Source organism: Drosophila navojoa, chromosome 3, assembly GCF_054131105.1.
Source record: "Drosophila navojoa isolate 15081-1374.11 chromosome 3, UAZ_NAV_1.0, whole genome shotgun sequence".
Lineage (NCBI taxonomy): Eukaryota > Metazoa > Arthropoda > Insecta > Diptera > Drosophilidae > Drosophila > Drosophila navojoa.
The window spans coordinates 2,764,681-2,780,957 of NC_142891.1; the positions used below are offsets into that span (position 1 = coordinate 2,764,681).

Consider the following 16,277-nt stretch of genomic DNA (forward strand, 5'->3'; position numbering starts at 1 on the left):
TTTGTTTTATATGTTACAATTGCTATTTTAAGAACGTATTCGTGCATCTTTTCCGGTAGCATTAATTAAATAAACAATCGATACACCTTGTAGAACTATCGCTAACTTTTGCCATTCACACGGCTGCTGTGAGCATTTGGAAGAGGTTGGCATTCCTTTAGTTTTTGTTTTGATTGTATTCGCACGTGTTTTGCTAAATCTGCGTAAGAAAAACTTAAATTTAGTACAATGTCCGACAAGTAAGTGCTTGATGATTGTTGAATTTATTGTAATACGATAACTTAATTCAATTATCGCTTTACAGATATGCAGTGCCCAACAAATTGCCTGGCAAAACAGTATCCGTGCTGAAGCACCGCAAACGGCGCATTCAACAGGATAAATCGGTCCTTGAACAGAAACGCACAGAACGCATTAAACGCCTAAGAAAAGCAAAGACACATCATAAATTCCGCCGCGCCGAGTCCTTTGTTATGGGCTACTTGAAAGCTGAGCGGACATCCAAGCGAATCAGACAAACATTTCTACGCACGAACGTGACAGAGCAAAGCGCCAAATCAGCTGCCGACACGAATCATAAATTACTGTTGGTGATGCGGCATGCAGGCAAAAAGATCTTCGACAAGACGACGTCGGAAATATTTAAGACACTGCGCATGGGACAGCGGCACAATGCTGTATTTCTGGAAAATAACAAGGAGAATCAATTGCTATTGCGTGTGATTGAGCCCTACGTGGTCTACGGTTTTCCAACGCTTTCCACTATACGTGAGCTGCTCTTCAAGAAAGGCTTTGCAAACATCGATGGAAAAAAGACGGCCATACAGTCGAACACAATGGTGGAGGAGCAGTTGGGCGATAAGGGTGTCATCTGCTTAGAGGATATAATACACGAAATCTACACAGTTGGTCCAAATTTCGCAGCTGTAAATGAATTCCTGTGTGCTTTTATGGTAAGTTATATTGAACTTCTTTCGATATAATGTACTAATTGGATCTTTTATTTGATTGGCAGCTTTCAAGTCCACGTGATGGCTGGAAGAAGAAGGTCTCCGTGTCGTTCAAGCGGGGCGGCGAGTATGGCGATCGTGGCAATGGCATAAACGAATTGATTGCACGCTGCCTCTAAAAAGGTTTAATCTAGTACACTTTTAAGTAAATCCTTTAAAGCGAACACAGCAGAAATATAGTTATATATATGTATATAAGTTTATAATACACATTTGCAAGTGCCGAAGACCCATTGTTGTTTATTTTGTAATCAATCGAGATGTCGCTTATCTACTTTGCTAGCGGCGATAGCCATGCGAACATTGAGTACCAAACGATTTCCTCGACAGCCACAGAGGTGAACCAAGAGCAGTCGGAACGATTGCACGATCGCATCTCCAAAGCACAATTCCAGAGGCTGTATGAGCGTTTTAAGAGTGCGCCAGATCAAGTTGTTGGCTGTGCGGACTTCCGTCGCATGCTGGAGGAAGTGGACATCGTCCTTAGCGATTTTACCTATACCCGTCTCTTTTTGAAGATAAATCAAACTCGTGATTTTATGGTGGACTGGAATGAGTTTGTCTCCTATCTGATATTTGGGTTTCAGGAGGAAGATCCCAGCAGCCAAAAGGAGTCGCTGATTATGCCCATCTCATCGGCGCCAGTTGTTCGCAAGACTGAACATCGTTCGGCTGTCTGTTGCATCACCTTGCTCAAGGTCAAATCCGATCAGACTCCATTGGAGGATATGACTGAGTCGGCCAACTACTCCTTTGGCGGGGAAGATTCGCCCGAAAACTCGGGCATGTGGGTCACAGCTAGCCATGAGGGCCAGCTGCGGTTTTGGAGCGCACATATGGAGCCACTACGGAGCGCCGTCTCCGAGAGCAGTAAGTAAATGTAGAAGAGTCCTAAAAATATTATATATTATACATTATTATTCATTATTACTTATCCGTTTTGCATTACCCATTGCAGTTCATTTGAAGGTACCCACCTGGATACTCGCTCTGCAGGCGCTCTCAGATGTGAGCATCGTTTGCACCGCCTCCACAGAGCGAGAGTTGCGCTTCCATGAGACGATTGCCTCGACATTTACGCTCCGCATGGTCATTCGGAGCTTGCCCTATGCCGTCTATTGCATGAGCTATGCCTTCTACAACAATGGAAAGACCCACTCGAAGCTGGTGCTCGGCGACTATGCTGGAAACGTACGCATCCTCTCATATTCGCCATATCTTCGGGGTCCCTTCCAGGCGAAGCCAGGCGCGGCATTGGTTGAGCTCACGTGGGCCGATGTGCTGCGTGGTCGTATTCCTCTGCTGATACCAAAGGAATACATAAATCTCCACAATGAGCTCATCTCTTGTGTATACTTTTCTCTGCACATGAATGCCTTATTCGCCTCGGCCGAGTATCGAAACACCAAGAAGTATCGCGGCCGGTGTCCCGGTCTCATCATGGTTAGCAACGATGATCGCAACAATTTTCGTATACCATTGGGCGTATCCGTTTTCTACGTGTCCGAGGTGAAGAACATATTGGTCACTGGTGGACCCGATACCTTTGTGCGCATCTGGGATGTCTATATCTCGTCGGAGCCATCTGCGATTCTTACTGGTCATAATGGCGGCATTGTGGCCGTCTTTGTGCAGCCGGAGGAGAACAAAGTGTATAGCGTCGACTATCACAAGATCATCAAGGTCTGGGATCTGCAGGAACACACTCTCCTCCAGACCTATGGCGAGCTGGTGCGCATCATTCATCACAGCGAAATGGACATTAAATACTATTACCATTCGCATCTGCGCGAGCTCATGGTCGCCGGTCGTAAGCTCATCCAGGTCAAGTGCTGTCCGAGAGTTCGTGTCGACCTCACCGATGGCAACACCCACGCAGCGCCCGTATCTGTTGTGCTCTACAATCGGCTCTTTCGTAACATTGTCACTTGTGGCCTCGATAGCTACATTATTGTGTGGGATCCGTGGACGGGTCGTCGCAAGATCATCATGAAGAACTGTCATACGAAAATAATCTATGGGGAGACCATTGACATTGAGATAACGGCCGCTTGCTTCGATCCACTCGAACAGTTCCTCCTGACTGGCGCACGGGATGGCTCACTGAAGATTTGGAACTACAACAATTCGGTTGTGGTGCGCAATATGAGCATTCAGATGGATCAGGAGGTAACCGCTGTTATTTGGGTAGTGGATCGGTATGTGGTATAATGCTATTTATTTATGTAAAGAATCCTTTCTGAGTTAGGCTTCATATTTATGTCCGTTTCACAGAATTCTGGCCATGGGCTGGGATCGACAGGTGACCGAGTTCAATGATGTCGCGGGTCGTGAATATGGCGATCCAAAGAAATGGGCCAAATTTCATACGGATGACATTACTTGTGCCGATGTCAAGCTGGGCGAGGGCGTCGTCACGGCCACTTATTCGGGCGAGATTATTTTCTGGAAACTAGAGACGGGACAACCGTATCGCCGCTACAATGTAATGGATCCCAGCCAGTTTATTGAGCTCAAGCTGACCGCCGAAGAGGAGAAGCTGTCACGTCGAAGCAAGCGAATTTCCTCGCTGCTGGGCGCGAACAGGCGAAGTGCGTCCATGCTCGCTATCAGACCGGATGAGATCAAAGATTATGGAGCCAATATTCCCGTTTCGGTGCAGGCTGTGCTCTTTCTACAGAAACGTCCCATGACCAAGGATCACGGCAGCGTGTTTATCTCTTTGGATACGGGCATAATTCAAGTGTATTCACACCATCAGCATGGCGGACATATCAAGGAATTTATAGCCGTTCACAAAGTGGGCGACTGTGTGCTGACCATGACCACGGATCGTAAGAATCGTTACCTCTATACGGGCACAGCCTTTGGCTATATCAAGATTTGGCACATTGTCAACTATTGGTGAGTTGCAACCGCTACTTAACAGAATTTAAAGCAGACATTTTTAACAGTGGCTATGCTTCATGATTGCTGAGCTAAAATAATGTTAAAGGGGGTACTTTACAGCGCTGTTAAGTAACATTAAAATGTTAGTGACAGCAAGAGCCACTGTTAAGTCATTTGACAGAGCAGTGGTAGAGCTAACGATCGTAAGCTCTGTAATCATTAATAGACACACTTAACATAGTTACAGCGGACTTCTTTTTTCAAACATCAAGTGATGGCTCATACTTGCCTTTCCTTAACTGTCACAGTTTACTGTATTGTAGTAGCACGTAAAGAAACATAAAGCAACCGCACAAATTGACTCTAACGACACGACTCATTATCCTACATATGTATCAACTTGTAGACCTAGTCATCCCACCCACAAACAAAATTCCTTAGCAAGACCTTTGCGTGTCTTGGCGTATTGCAAACAAAGTCAACTTCCATTCCATTTTCTCATTTTTTTTTTTTTGGCAACAAAATATAATAAATAACTCATAACTAGAACTGATGGTGGGGGCGAGATAGGACTTAATAAAGACAGGCATTCCTATTTTATTTTCTTGAGGAAAACTGACTGGAGTTTTCCTACCTCTAGCATTCCTGAGCAAGAGAAGATACGTGTGTGTATGCCCAAGCTACGACTGGACTTCATATTCCTGCGAAAGGAACTATTTTTGACGAGAGCCAAGCGTATGGTACGCAATCAGCCGGAGCCCATGCTGGTTAGCTCCTACAAGGGACATCTAAAGGCAATTAATTCTATAGGCTTCATTAATTTACCAAAGATTTTATTCAGGTAATATAGTTAACAACTTATGCACATGCCTCTAATCCGTTCCTTCCTAACCCAGTGGCAGCCACGACTATTCTTGTCGTCTTTGGACACAGAGTGGACGCTACCTGGGAACTCTGGGCACTGTCTTACCCTGGTCGAAGCTGTCACCGTTTGAGCGCGCTGGTGAAGAAAATCGACCATATCGCCTGCCGCCGGATATCAAAAAGGTGGCCAGCTCTACAACACTGAAAGTTATCTCGGGAGTACAGCATTCGTTCCAAAAGAAGCGAGCGAAGCCTACCGAGGAGCGGGAGGATGAAGGCGAGGTGGAAGACACAGGCACTGAAATGAAGAACCCCTTCGACCGTCCGCTCCGAGAACCCATTCTCGGCAAGCACTTCGAGTTGCCCGGCCGCAGCGCAATCGAGCAGCGCATCGAGCTGGATACGTCGCAACTGTATGTCCCCATCTATTCGCATTTGAGGGTACACCCGTCAGATGTGATGGAGAATCTTCCAACGCCGCCAATTATTGGCCAAGTAAAAAGTGAAAACTACTTGGATCATTACATGCCCGTCGTGGGCAAAGTGGATCCCAATGCTTCGGCCATCAACATCAGGGAACCGAACAAAGTAGTCCGCTCCAAGGCGGGCGGTCAAGTGGGCCAAGCTCGGACGAGCTCAACTTGGGGCAAACCAAAGACTAACTCTGTACTGGGCATGCCCAGACCTGAATCCAGCCAAGGTAAAGCCAGGGCTAGCTCTGCCAAGGCTGGCGTCAGTTCTGGTTATGGCAGAACGAGCTTTGGCCCGAGTCCGAGTCGTCTCAGGTCTAACAGCCCCAAGGTCAGCTTCATGCCAAGCCAAGTAAATCCCGGCCGAAAACCAGAATCCAGTCCACGCAAAGCTAAAACCAGCCCCGCTAAATCCAAGCCGGTATCCTCTCCAGCTAAGGCTAACCCTGTGTCCGCATCAGCTAAAGCCAACCCGATATCCACTTCAGCTAAAGCAAACCCGGTACCCACTTCAGTTAAAGGCACCCGGGTATCCACTTCCGCTAAATCCAATCTCGTACCGACTTCAGCTAAAGCCAAGCCGGACATCATGCCGGTCAAGATGAAGCCTTTCGTTAAAAAACCCAGTCGCAATGCAGCTCCAGTCCAGATCACAGCCAGCATAGCCAAAGCACAGAAAGATAAGCCTTAATCTTCGTTGGTAAAACTTAATCGAAATGTATATTTGGTTCTACGTTTTTTTGTTTTGTGGATGCCATTGCTCTGGGGCTTAAATTAAAGTGATTCCCTCAAGTTTGCAGCATACGCACCGCATTGTACATCTGGGCAACGGTGATTAGTTGTTTCGAGCCGCGCTTGCTTAGGCATTTGTAAACATGGGTAATCAGTTTATCCAGCTGTACAATATTTATCTCCTCCGGCTTGGTGGCACTTATGGATAGGCTGTGCTCCGTACTGGACTCCTTCTACAAAAAGAGAGTAGAGTATTTCAACTCTATCAATAGCACACTCCGATCACACTTACCAAGTTGTCCAGATATGCCAGCAGCTGGTGACCCACTGATGCAATCTTTAGAAAGGCCGCCTGCGAGCCATCTGCATATAGATTCAAGCGTCGCCCCGCGATTTCTAGCAGCAATCGACCCAGTTCCTCATCCTCGCTGATGTCGTGCAGCAACTGCTGCGCCTCCGCGTCGTAGCCAAAGGCATACAGCTCCACCACCTGCAAGGGTAAAGCTCGAATTGAATTGCAATTGTTGGCACAGGCAGCAGCGGACTCACCTGCCGGCGCAGTATGGGCAGCTTGTCCAGCTGCCAGCTGTCGGCCAGCGCACATATTCTGGCCATGTAGTAGACATGGTCGAGTATGTACAGCTGCTCCAGGTCCTCGCGTATCAGATCCATAGTAGCGCCAACTACGTTGCAAAGGAATTGTGTGCGCTGATCCTGCAGCACAAGATCTGGCGCTGGCAGCGCATAGGCCAGCTCCTTGTTGATGTCGGCCAGCAGCGCCTTGTTACTCAGGGAGTCGAAGAGCGTGGTCAGTGGACGCTGCACACGCAGCTGAAACTGCGCTATGAAGTGCAGCACGGTGCACAGCTGTGTGTGCAGCTGGAGCAGCTCGGGCAGAGCGTGGTGCTGCTGCAGAGCCAGGAATTGAAGCGGCTGCTGTCCGTCACTCAGAGACTGCTCGAACTGCAGCTCACGCTTGTCATGCTCCAGCGAGCTGGTAAAGTGCTCCAGGAACTCTAAGCAGAGCTCGAGAAACTCGGGCACCAGCCCCGCCGACATATCCAGATCCTGCTGGCACATCTTATCCACGGGCAGGCGACCCACTTTCTGCATTAGCTTGGCCGTCGCCTGCAAAGGATACTTCAATGTCGCATTCCATATCAGACAGCAGGTGCCGTGCTTCAGCGCCAGGTCTGGAGTGCGGTATTGCTGTAGGCAAAGGAGCGCAGCGCGCATATGCTCCAGGTGGCCCAACTGCTTACTCCAGTGCACCATGTGCTGCCAGGCCATCAGGCTGAGCAGCACGCCGGACTCTAGGCTAAAGGGAAAGTGCGCGCGAAGCAAAGCTAAACGCTCCAGCACCGGCTCCAGCGGTGGACTGGGCTCCACTGCACTTTCTTCCTGCCTATCATCCTCCTCTTTCTCGTCTTCCTCCAGCTTAGGGTCTGGAATCTTGTTCTTCTGTTTCTTCGACTTCTGCTCGGGCTCATCGTCCGTTTCGTTGCCAGGCGGCGTTACCTCCACAATTAGCGAGGGATGCAATCGCGAGCTAATCAGCCACTTGGCTGTCAGCTCCGAGACAATGCCCTTGCCACTGTTAAGAATATTCTTCAAGCTGCAGTCGGGCTGCTCGTAAGGCAACTCCGGTCCAACGGGCTCTCGGCAAGTTTTCGACTGACTGCAGGCGAGCAAAGAAAATTTCTAACTATTTCGCTTACTGACTTATTAAGAGTCTGTTGAGCTCACCCGAGTATCGCACCCAGCACAGCCACATCCTCCAGCTTGCCAGTGAGCAGTCCCCATTGTGCCTCATCGTGTGATATGGTCTCCCAGCGTTCGTCATCCTCCGTCGCACTGTCATCGCATGAGCCATCGCGTCGGCTGCGCCACAGGCGTGTGGCCACCATTCGACAGACAATGGCCACCAGCAGGCCCGAGAATTGCTTGCTCTCGAGTAGAAGCTCGCGCACCTGCTGCCACCACGGCGAAATGGCTTTATAGGCATAGTCGTTGATCTCATCGCCAGCCAGCTCACAGATGGCACGCACAATGCAGGCGATGCGGGACATTTCCTCCACGACTTCATCACTGCGTGCGGGAGGAAAAGGATAACGCGTTAGATAAGCATGTCCTCAATTAAGTATGGTTCATTCTTACCAATTGTTATACTTGAATGGCTTGTCGAGCCAATAGAATATGACCAGGGTAAGCAAGTCCTTGGTGGGTATGCACGCCTGGGTGACCCACTGCTTGAACTGCTCCAGACACTGAATCTGTGTAAAGAAATCGCCAAATAGATCGTTGCTAACGCTGCCATATTTATCCGACTTTGATGGTAGGAGCGTCACGCAGTTGGGCGTGTCGATGTTAAAGATGCTCAAAAATTCCAAGAATTCCTCCACTTTATGTGAGTCCTGCAGCTGGAAGCTCACCTCGCGTACAGCTGGCTGATCGTTCTTGTTTTCCAATAGAATCACTAGCTGATTGATGGTAACCAAATCGGCATCGGAGAGCTCCAAAAGCTCCACGTCTGGGGCAACAATGTCGCGATAATGCTCTTGAGCTTTGCTCAAGGTCAAATAGAGATCAGTCAAGCGTTTGTAGTTGGCGATTTGCTGCAGAAACTCTTGACTGGCCTCATCCTGCGCACTCGCCTGATGAAAGGCGTTTACAATACTTTGAAATATTTCAGGATGCAGTCGCTTGCTTTTGAGCAGCATTTCCAGACACTGCTGACGCACCTCCAACGTTTCCAGCTCCCCAGCCAGCTTGGCTATGCCAACGATCTGCTCCTGTCTGTCCTCGCCCGAATGGCTCAGCGCTCGCAGCTGATTGCGCAGGCGGCGCAGCGAGTGAATGTCTCGAGACGTCTGCGAGTTCGTTTCACTGAGTGCGTAATGGAATGGTATGTGCACCTCCTTGAGGCTGCCATCGCTCGGGTCAAGAAACAGGCAATAGCTCAAGTTGGGCGATCGACGCATCTGCACGCCCGCCGCGCCCAACGGACTGTGATTGTTGTAAACCAATTGGCCGCTCTTGCAGACATTGAACGCGGCCACTTTGGGTCCGTTCTGCAGGGCCCAAATGTCCAGGCAGCCAAGGCGAGGCACATATATAACCAGAAAGAGTGCTTTTCTCCTATGTGTCTTTATGCCACGCACCGAACGCTCTTTGATTGGCACAAATGCACACTGCGCATCTCGATAGCCCTTCCACACTCGCAGTATAATCGCTTGCTGTGTATCCACTAGCATCACACGATCCAGATTATCTGTAACAGCAGCCAGCTTTCCGCCAGGCGCCAGGATCAAAGTGAGGCCATCGCGTTTCCCATCGTAGAGGCGACAGCGCGTGCGCATAGGCGCCTCCTTGCTGGGCAGCGGCAACTGTTCCGGCGCTTCTGGCGTTGTAGCCGGTGTACGTCGTAAGAGTCCACCTAAAAGATTTTTGTACGCCATCCCAATGACATCCTTAGCCACTTCACCGAGCGTCACCGTCTTGTAGCCCTCCTCTGCTTCAAAGAAGCCCAAGTAGGGTTCTGCTCCGGCCGCCAAGACCTGGGCGCTGCGCATGGGCGTCGCCTGCACCCGAGCAAAGTAGCCGTTCGAAATACTTTGCTGTACAATATAATCGTATGTGGGCGAACGCTGATTCGTGCAGATAACGGCATCATTGAGGATGCTTTCTCTCTGTAGCTTGAATTTGAATTTTTGAAAGGGCACCACATCGGAGCTGGAGTAAACGCTACGTTCCATATTACGCCGGCAATTGGAAAGCATGGGCAGTATGTCTTCGCCATTTATGAAGCACATGCAGTTGCTGTAAACAATATACAACAACGCATCAGCTTCTGTGTGACGCGGAGGCGACAATAGCTTGATGCCCAAAACAGATTCCTCCTGACAGCTGATACATGTAAATTTTACACAATTTGAATTTGTGAACATATATATAATTATCTATAGCTTACCATTGAGAAAATAGTTTCACACCAGTATCTGTATAGAATGTAACCAAGCCAGAGGACAAGCCGACTGCCACGCAAGTCCATTCGACATCCGTGCCACGCAGCATTGGCATACACAAAAGGCTGGTGACAATTTGATTGCCATCCTCCAGCTCGCCACACCAACTGAGCGTATAGCTATTCTCACTGCTACGACTATTCCAGCAGGTGGTCAGAAATGCCAATTTCTCGCCCTGCGCTAGTGCAATCGCCTCGCCAGTGGGTGACATGGCATAGTTGATACCGTTAAGCCAATTGTCGTCTATTAGGGAATTGAAAACAATTATCTAGTTCATACAAAAGCTTAATTGCTGCACTTTTACCATGTCCCAGTCCAAAGTATTCTTGTATCTTACGAAAATCTAAAATATTTCCAAATGTTTTTACTTCGCAAGCCATTTTTCTTTGTTGTCATAGCACAGCTGACGGCAGAGTGCTGCCAGACATATGTACTAACAGCTGTTATTGTAGAAAATGTAAGCAATAGTAGCTCACTGAAATACTGCAGACGATATAAATATCGATATGCATTTGACTACTTAACCAATGATTGGTGCTCATTTGAATCACCAACCCAACATGTAAAGTGGTCCACTCGATATTAGTATTGATGTATTGAAAGGTTGCTTACGCACCACCGCGCCAATTTGAATTACATATAAACACTTGGATAGATGGCCAATAAAACCTTTAATACTCCATGCATATTCAATGACAAAGATATAACATTACTTCAAATCCGACTGCACACCACTGCCAATACTGTCGTTTAAAAAAAAGCGCCAACTGTTGGGCAACAGTCGAGTCCAATTGTTATAATGCAGCAGGAAGCTAGGTATACTTAATTCGAGGCGATTGGAACGATGAGCCTTCACAATGCGCATAGCCACTTGTTTGGGATCCAACAAACCCAAAATACTAGGAAACCGAATCCTCGGATTTTTGCAGAGGCCCGTATTGGTCATGTATGGATAAATAGTTGTTAGATTTATCTAAGCGATGTAAATCATGTTAAACAAGGTAGACAATTATTTATATCGCATGCGCTCACTTGATTTTTGTAGGGTCCGTTGCGTATCTCTTCGTACAATGCTTCCATCAGGCCGCGCACAGCGAACTTCGTTGCACAATATGGAACCAAATTGGGTAAACCCGCCACTCCGGCAACGGACGACATTGCGATTATGTGACCTTTGCGCTGTTTCTTCATTTGATCGAGAAATGCTTGTATGGTCCAGAATTGGGAAAAGACATTAACATCGAATACGCGAAGTATCTCTTCAGGGGTTTGCTGGGTCAAAGGATGCGTTGGCATGATGCCCGCATTATTGATCAAGACAGAGACAGGCCCCACATCCTTGAGCACACGCGTGGCCAGCTGATCCACCTGATCACGTTTCGATACATCACAGCTGCAATAAAATCAAATTAATTTCTCATATATTCTAAGTGTTCTTCGCAGCCACCCAAAACTGTAGACTACGCCACGACCTAAGTGCTTCAACTCCTGGACGGTCTTTACGTTGTTCTTCTCGTTGATATCTACACAGATAACTGTGCTGCCATAGCCGGCATAGATTAAGGCTAGCTCCTTACCGATTCCGTGCCCTGTGCCTGTTATCTGGCCATGTATAAATTCATATATATTTATATATGCTAGGATAACTTATCTTAGTTACCAGGACAATATCTTTGCTTACATCCTTCAGTTTTTTAGACACTAATGATCGCAGCATTGTACGTATTATTTCCATTGTGACTCGTACAAACGGCACTAGAAACTGCAGAAAGTCCAACAAGAATGCTAATATTATTTTTAGTGTGGTTATGGTGCAGAAAGAAGATGCATCTATCTTCGTCAGAATGTTTTTTCTTTACTTATAAATAATATTAATTTTGATTATGTTCTTTTTTTTTTTTTGATGTTTTGTTTTATTCAAATAGTTTTTACTGTCATTTCTAATTAGAAATGCTAAGCGATATACTCTTCAAGTTGATTTCGTTAAAAGAAGTCATTTGAGCTCGATTTTAAATTAATAAGTTCCAAAATGTGCGCTTAATCTGTTTCAAAATTTAACAGTAATAATTAGTTTGTCAAATGGCTGTTAACATTTCTAACAGTGAAAATTCGCCGGCAATTCATTAGCGCAAAGCTATATTAGACAAGAGTATGACCAGGTTTGTTAATTATCGATAAGTATTTTACTGCTTAAACTATAATTGGCGCTTATTTCAATCCCTGTCATTCATATATAAATTGTGACGTCTAATAGTATGCGCAATAGCACCACTGGCTAGTGGCAATAGTTAAAAGAGTAATTAATGTTTAAGTCGATAGTAGTATCGATATATAGTATTGTAATTAATTGGCACTGGCAGTTGAATGGCAATTTGAATGCAATCCACTTTGCTTGCATTTAAACACTTTGATCGATGGCCAATAAAACCTTTAATATTCCATACATATTCTATGACAAACGAGTACAAAATTACTTCAAATCCGACTCGACACCACTATCAATATAGTCTTTCAGCAGAATGCCACAGCTGCTAGGTAACAGTCGAGTCCAATTGTTAATGTACATCAAACAACTGGGTATCGTAACTTCCAGGCAATTGGATCGATGCGCCTCCACGATGCGCATAGCCACATGTTTGGGATCCAACAAACCCAAAATACTGGGAAACTTAACTTTCGGATACTTGCAAAGACCCGTATTGGTCATGTATGGAAAAATAGTCGTAAGTTTTATCTAAAAAACGGGAAAACGTATTTATTAACTTTAACGGCCTTTATGTTATGTGTGCTTACCAAATCTTTGTACGGTCCTTCGCGCAACTCTTCATGTAGCGCTTCCATCAAGCCGCGCACGGCAAACTTCGTCGCACAATAGGGAACCAAGTTGGAAAGACCCACCAGCCCGGCAACGGACGACAATGAGATGATGTGACCTTTGCCTTGCTCCTTCATTTGATCCAGGAATGCTTGTATGGTCCAGAACTGGGAGAATACGTTAACATCAAAGACGCGAAGTATCTCCTCAGCTGACTGCTGGGGCAGAGGATGCGTCGGCATGATGCCCACATTATTGACCAAAACGGAGACAGGCCCCACTTCCGACTGCACACGCTTGGCCAGCGCCAGCACCTGGTCTCGTTTCGAAACATCGCAGCTGCAATAAAATTCAAAGTAATTTCCATTAAATTCTTTATCTGCTTTCGCACTCACCTAAAGCTGTGAACTGCGCCACGATTTAAGCGTTTCACATCCTGCACAGTTTTCATATTGTTCTTCTCGTCGATATCCACACAGATCACTGTGCTGCCATGAGCGGCATAGTGTAAGGCGAGCTCTCTGCCAATTCCATGCCCTGTTCCCGTTATCTGGGCATATAGGAGTGCACATACATTTATATATGTAAATGTGTAACATAACTTAATTTAGTTACCAGCACAATCTCATTGCTTATATCTTTCAGGTTTTTGGGTAATAACAATCGCAGCAGCACAGTCAATATCTCCATTAACAAACGGGCAAGCAGCACTACTAACTGCAGAAGGTCCTGCAAAAATTCAAACATTCTTTTCGATGCGGTTGTTGTGCTGAAATGGAAGTGGAAGAAGCAAACAATGTATTAAATTAAATAAAAATAAAAATTTAATATATGTCTGTTCTTCACTTATAACAAATATACATTTTTAACACAAATTTGTTGCCCTAAAATATCGTTAACTATAAAAAAAAAAAAAACAATTTTAATATTTTGTCTGCCATTAATAGCAAATACTTAAACCAAAAGTCCCAAAAAAATCCCTTAGAGGTGGCAAATATTCTTCAGTTTTCCCAATTAACAGTCTCACTTGAAATTGGCAAATATTTGCAAAAAAAAAAAAAAATAATAATAAAATAAACAGAGATATGCAAACGAATCTAACGACAGTTGGACTTGCGAAAAATGATTTAATATAACTATTTGCATGCGGCCTTAGGTGCAATTCGGCTGAACGTTCAAACGGTCAACGTACTTTTGCCTTATGCTAATGATGATAAGCCGAACTCAAGCTAGCTATGAGCGTAGATAAACAGTATATATATACATACATATATGTATATGTATATGTGTCTGTATAGTGCTGCCCGTATTGACGATAAAACTTGGCCTAGTTGTTGGGCTAAGAACTTTGACAAATATCCATTAAGTCGATGACAATGCTGAATGCATTGCAATGCACGCAGTTTCTATACGATTTGTGTTTGTTGTTTTTGTTGCTGCTGCTGCTGCTAATGCACAATTTATATTAATTATTACAATCCATTAGTATTGTTAGCATTTAGCACTTACTGTATAATTTCTCGCTCAATCATGCTGTTGAGTAATTTTGTTTGGCTTCTTTCTGAAAATATTTAATGCAAAGTTTTCAATTTGTTTTGTTTTCGTTTCATTTTAATTTCAATGTTTTATGCCTCAAGTGCGGTAACAAATGCAGTCTTCCGTATTCGCAACCTTTTGGGAACGAGCTGATGCGACGAGCTCGTTGAAGATGGTCGTGGAAGGCGAAGCGGGGCTTAGAGGAGCGGAAGAGTCGGCGTAGGTGAACCAGCTGCAAGCGTTTTTTTTTTTTCTTTCTGTCTTTCTTTTTTTGCTTTTTTATATGCAACGTTTTCACTTTCGTTTTTAGCCAAAATGAAAATTACGTGCAATACTATGTGGCACACACACACACACACAGACAGTGGCTTTTCCGCTTAGCTCAACGCTCAGACAGACCGAACGACCGACTGAGGCGATTCTCTTTTTGTGGCAACAACATGTTGCAACGTCTTAGACAAACAGGCAGACAGAGTGAGAGAGAGAAAGAGAGAGAGAGAGAGAGGCAAATAGATGGCAATGTCTTTTGCAATTCGATGGGGAGCGAGGTGCGCTTTAACAATTTGAACTACTTGCAACTTGCCACAAAAATTAGTTGATTTCCGTTATGCAACTCGAGTCGTATATTGTTTTTGTTTTCTTTTTTTAAGCTACTTTCAGCTCTGCAACCGCAATGCTTCGCTGCTTGCCACCAACTGATTTGAGCTGCGCGCGCCAAGTCAACGAAAACTTGACTGAGCTTCGAAATGGAAAGAGCACAAGAGTGCAAAAGTGTGTGGGAGAATGACTGAGAGCGAGCGATAGAGAGAGAGGACAAGAGACAGAGATTGTGTGGGGAATCCTTGGTAAACAAAATTTAGCGCCAAGTCGAGGACAAAAGTGATCCGAAATAAAAATATGTTTATGGTGACCCAAACCACACCAAAGGCGAGCTGTGACCTTGGGTTGACAACTTTAAAACAAAAGGTGATATGAAGCTTCATTATGAAACTTCATTATGCTTAAGTCTCGCATGCCTAGTGCACATGCACGGTATGGGGTAGTGTCAGCTAATGCAAAAGTATGTAGCATACAGATTCAGATAATTTCAAATTTAAATTTGTTCAGCTAGTCGTTCGATATACGATATATCGATTATTATCGATTATCATTACTTTTTTATATATTTCTATCTCAAATGGAAGAGCTCAAATACTCAGATAATACCGCCTGATAGACCTGACTTCCATTTGTTTACAGGGTATATGGCGGTCAAGCACTTTCATTATCAAACCTCTTACTCATCTCGTTATTGTTGCTATTGCATGATTTACCGTTTTCGGAGCGCTTTGCGCTTTGCGCAGACCAACAAAAAGCAAAGGCAAAACGCTTTCCGCGGCTCGTTTGTATTAGTCGCTCACTGCGACGGATGACAAAGCAACAGTTCGGCGTCCAAGTTCAAGTTCACTAAGTCCGAGCTTGTTAATATGCATATACAGGTATCTACATATGCATAGACATATGTATATTTCTTGAACAGAGTGTAAAGTAAAGCAAAACATGAACTTTATAATACGATTGTTGGGGCAGGGCTTTGGGTTGGGCAGTTGTTCGCTCTGATCTTTGCGCTTCGTATCGCATGTTCATGACTGCAGTTTTTAATTATCGCTCTCGCTCTTCTTCTTTCATTCGTCCCCTCTCAAACTCACCCCCTCCCTCTTTCTGATATAACCAGTTTGATTGTTCTGCAAGTGGAGATCATGCCTTTTGTTCTTCTGACTACATATTGGGGAAGGTCAGTTAAGGGTCTCTGCTTCAACTCAGATCGCGCGCTAATTGAACAGCTCCGAGTGCCGAACGCTGCGAATAATTGAAGTCAATTTGTTTGATCAGCTTTTGGACTATATTCTATGTAGGATTGATTTGCTGCAAGGGCAAATATTCGCTTATGAGAGCA

At 45.4% G+C, this 16,277-nt stretch overlaps 5 protein-coding genes across 8 annotated transcripts; 2 read left to right on the plus strand and 3 right to left on the minus strand.

The window, feature by feature from the left end:
* Window positions 1-95: 95 nt before the first annotated feature.
* RpL7-like (Ribosomal protein L7-like) lies at window positions 96-1,239 on the plus strand. Its single transcript, XM_030385751.2, has 3 exons — window positions 96-239; window positions 305-953; window positions 1,016-1,239. The coding sequence occupies exons 1-3, from the start codon at window positions 229-231 to the stop codon at window positions 1,127-1,129; spliced, it is 774 nt and encodes a 257-aa protein (XP_030241611.1). The 5' UTR covers window positions 96-228; the 3' UTR covers window positions 1,130-1,239.
* Window positions 1,240-1,270: 31 nt separating this feature from the next.
* On the plus strand, window positions 1,271-5,954 carry LOC115563183 (WD repeat-containing protein on Y chromosome). The gene is made up of 5 exons (XM_030385748.2): window positions 1,271-1,880; window positions 1,969-3,208; window positions 3,285-3,914; window positions 4,540-4,740; window positions 4,796-5,954. Exons 1-5 carry the CDS (start codon window positions 1,271-1,273, stop codon window positions 5,922-5,924), a joined length of 3,810 nt encoding a protein of 1,269 aa, XP_030241608.1. The 3' UTR covers window positions 5,925-5,954.
* Window positions 5,927-10,473, minus strand: Rab3-GAP (Rab3 GTPase activating protein). Its single transcript, XM_030385747.2, has 7 exons — window positions 10,295-10,473; window positions 9,936-10,233; window positions 8,123-9,871; window positions 7,712-8,053; window positions 6,515-7,643; window positions 6,258-6,455; window positions 5,927-6,198 (listed from the first exon to the last, which is right to left on the minus strand). Exons 1-7 carry the CDS (start codon window positions 10,368-10,370, stop codon window positions 6,022-6,024), a joined length of 3,969 nt encoding a protein of 1,322 aa, XP_030241607.1. The 5' UTR covers window positions 10,371-10,473; the 3' UTR covers window positions 5,927-6,021.
* A 169-nt stretch (window positions 10,474-10,642) lies between these two features.
* firl (firelighter) lies at window positions 10,643-11,895 on the minus strand. Its single transcript, XM_018098817.3, has 4 exons — window positions 11,651-11,895; window positions 11,438-11,592; window positions 11,023-11,383; window positions 10,643-10,963 (listed from the first exon to the last, which is right to left on the minus strand). Exons 1-4 carry the CDS (start codon window positions 11,723-11,725, stop codon window positions 10,700-10,702), a joined length of 855 nt encoding a protein of 284 aa, XP_017954306.1. The 5' UTR covers window positions 11,726-11,895; the 3' UTR covers window positions 10,643-10,699.
* Window positions 11,896-12,396: 501 nt separating this feature from the next.
* LOC115563184 (epidermal retinol dehydrogenase 2) lies at window positions 12,397-15,669 on the minus strand. Of its 4 annotated transcripts, none has more exons than XM_089258662.1 (6): window positions 15,655-15,669; window positions 14,315-14,366; window positions 13,421-13,574; window positions 13,201-13,355; window positions 12,784-13,144; window positions 12,397-12,724 (listed from the first exon to the last, which is right to left on the minus strand). In XM_089258662.1, exons 2-6 carry the CDS (start codon window positions 14,335-14,337, stop codon window positions 12,461-12,463), a joined length of 957 nt encoding a protein of 318 aa, XP_089114788.1. In that variant the 5' UTR covers window positions 14,338-14,366; window positions 15,655-15,669; the 3' UTR covers window positions 12,397-12,460. The 4 variants fall into 4 exon arrangements, with proteins under 4 accessions (XP_089114788.1, XP_030241609.1, XP_089114789.1 ...); XM_030385749.2 differs by lacking the exon at window positions 15,655-15,669 and adding an exon at window positions 14,925-15,084; XM_089258663.1 differs by lacking the exon at window positions 15,655-15,669 and adding an exon at window positions 14,925-15,040 and having other exon boundaries at window positions 14,315-14,362.
* Between the last annotated feature and the right edge of the window lie 608 nt (window positions 15,670-16,277).

Bases quoted from the DNA above. Each gene is read 5' to 3' on its own strand.
- firl (XM_018098817.3), bottom strand. From the start codon at position 11,725: ATGGAAATAATACGTACAATGCTGCGATCATTAGTGTCTAAAAAACTG. The intron at 11,593-11,650 runs GTAACTAAGATA...ATACATGGCCAG, and splicing joins TAAGCAAAGATATTGTCCTG to ATAACAGGCACAGGGCACGG. The intron at 11,384-11,437 runs GTGGCTGCGAAG...ATTTTATTGCAG, and splicing joins GGCGTAGTCTACAGTTTTGG to CTGTGATGTATCGAAACGTG.
- LOC115563183 (XM_030385748.2), top strand. From the start codon at position 1,271: ATGTCGCTTATCTACTTTGCTAGCGGCGATAGCCATGCGAACATTGAG. The intron at 3,209-3,284 runs GTATGTGGTATA...TCCGTTTCACAG, and splicing joins GTTATTTGGGTAGTGGATCG to AATTCTGGCCATGGGCTGGG. The intron at 4,741-4,795 runs GTAATATAGTTA...TTCCTAACCCAG, and splicing joins TTACCAAAGATTTTATTCAG to TGGCAGCCACGACTATTCTT.
- LOC115563184 (XM_089258662.1), bottom strand. From the start codon at position 14,337: ATGATTGAGCGAGAAATTATACA. The intron at 13,575-14,314 runs GTAAGTGCTAAA...CTTCCATTTCAG, and splicing joins ATTGAGCGAGAAATTATACA to CACAACAACCGCATCGAAAA. The intron at 12,725-12,783 runs GTAAGCACACAT...CCCGTTTTTTAG, and splicing joins AAGGACCGTACAAAGATTTG to ATAAAACTTACGACTATTTT.
- Rab3-GAP (XM_030385747.2), bottom strand. From the start codon at position 10,370: ATGGCTTGCGAAGTAAAAACATTTGGAAATATTTTAGATTTTCGTAAG. The intron at 10,234-10,294 runs GTAAAAGTGCAG...ATTCCCTAATAG, and splicing joins ATACTTTGGACTGGGACATG to ACGACAATTGGCTTAACGGT. The intron at 6,199-6,257 runs GTAAGTGTGATC...CTCTTTTTGTAG, and splicing joins TGGCATATCTGGACAACTTG to AAGGAGTCCAGTACGGAGCA.
- RpL7-like (XM_030385751.2), top strand. The intron at 954-1,015 runs GTAAGTTATATT...TTTGATTGGCAG, and splicing joins AATTCCTGTGTGCTTTTATG to CTTTCAAGTCCACGTGATGG.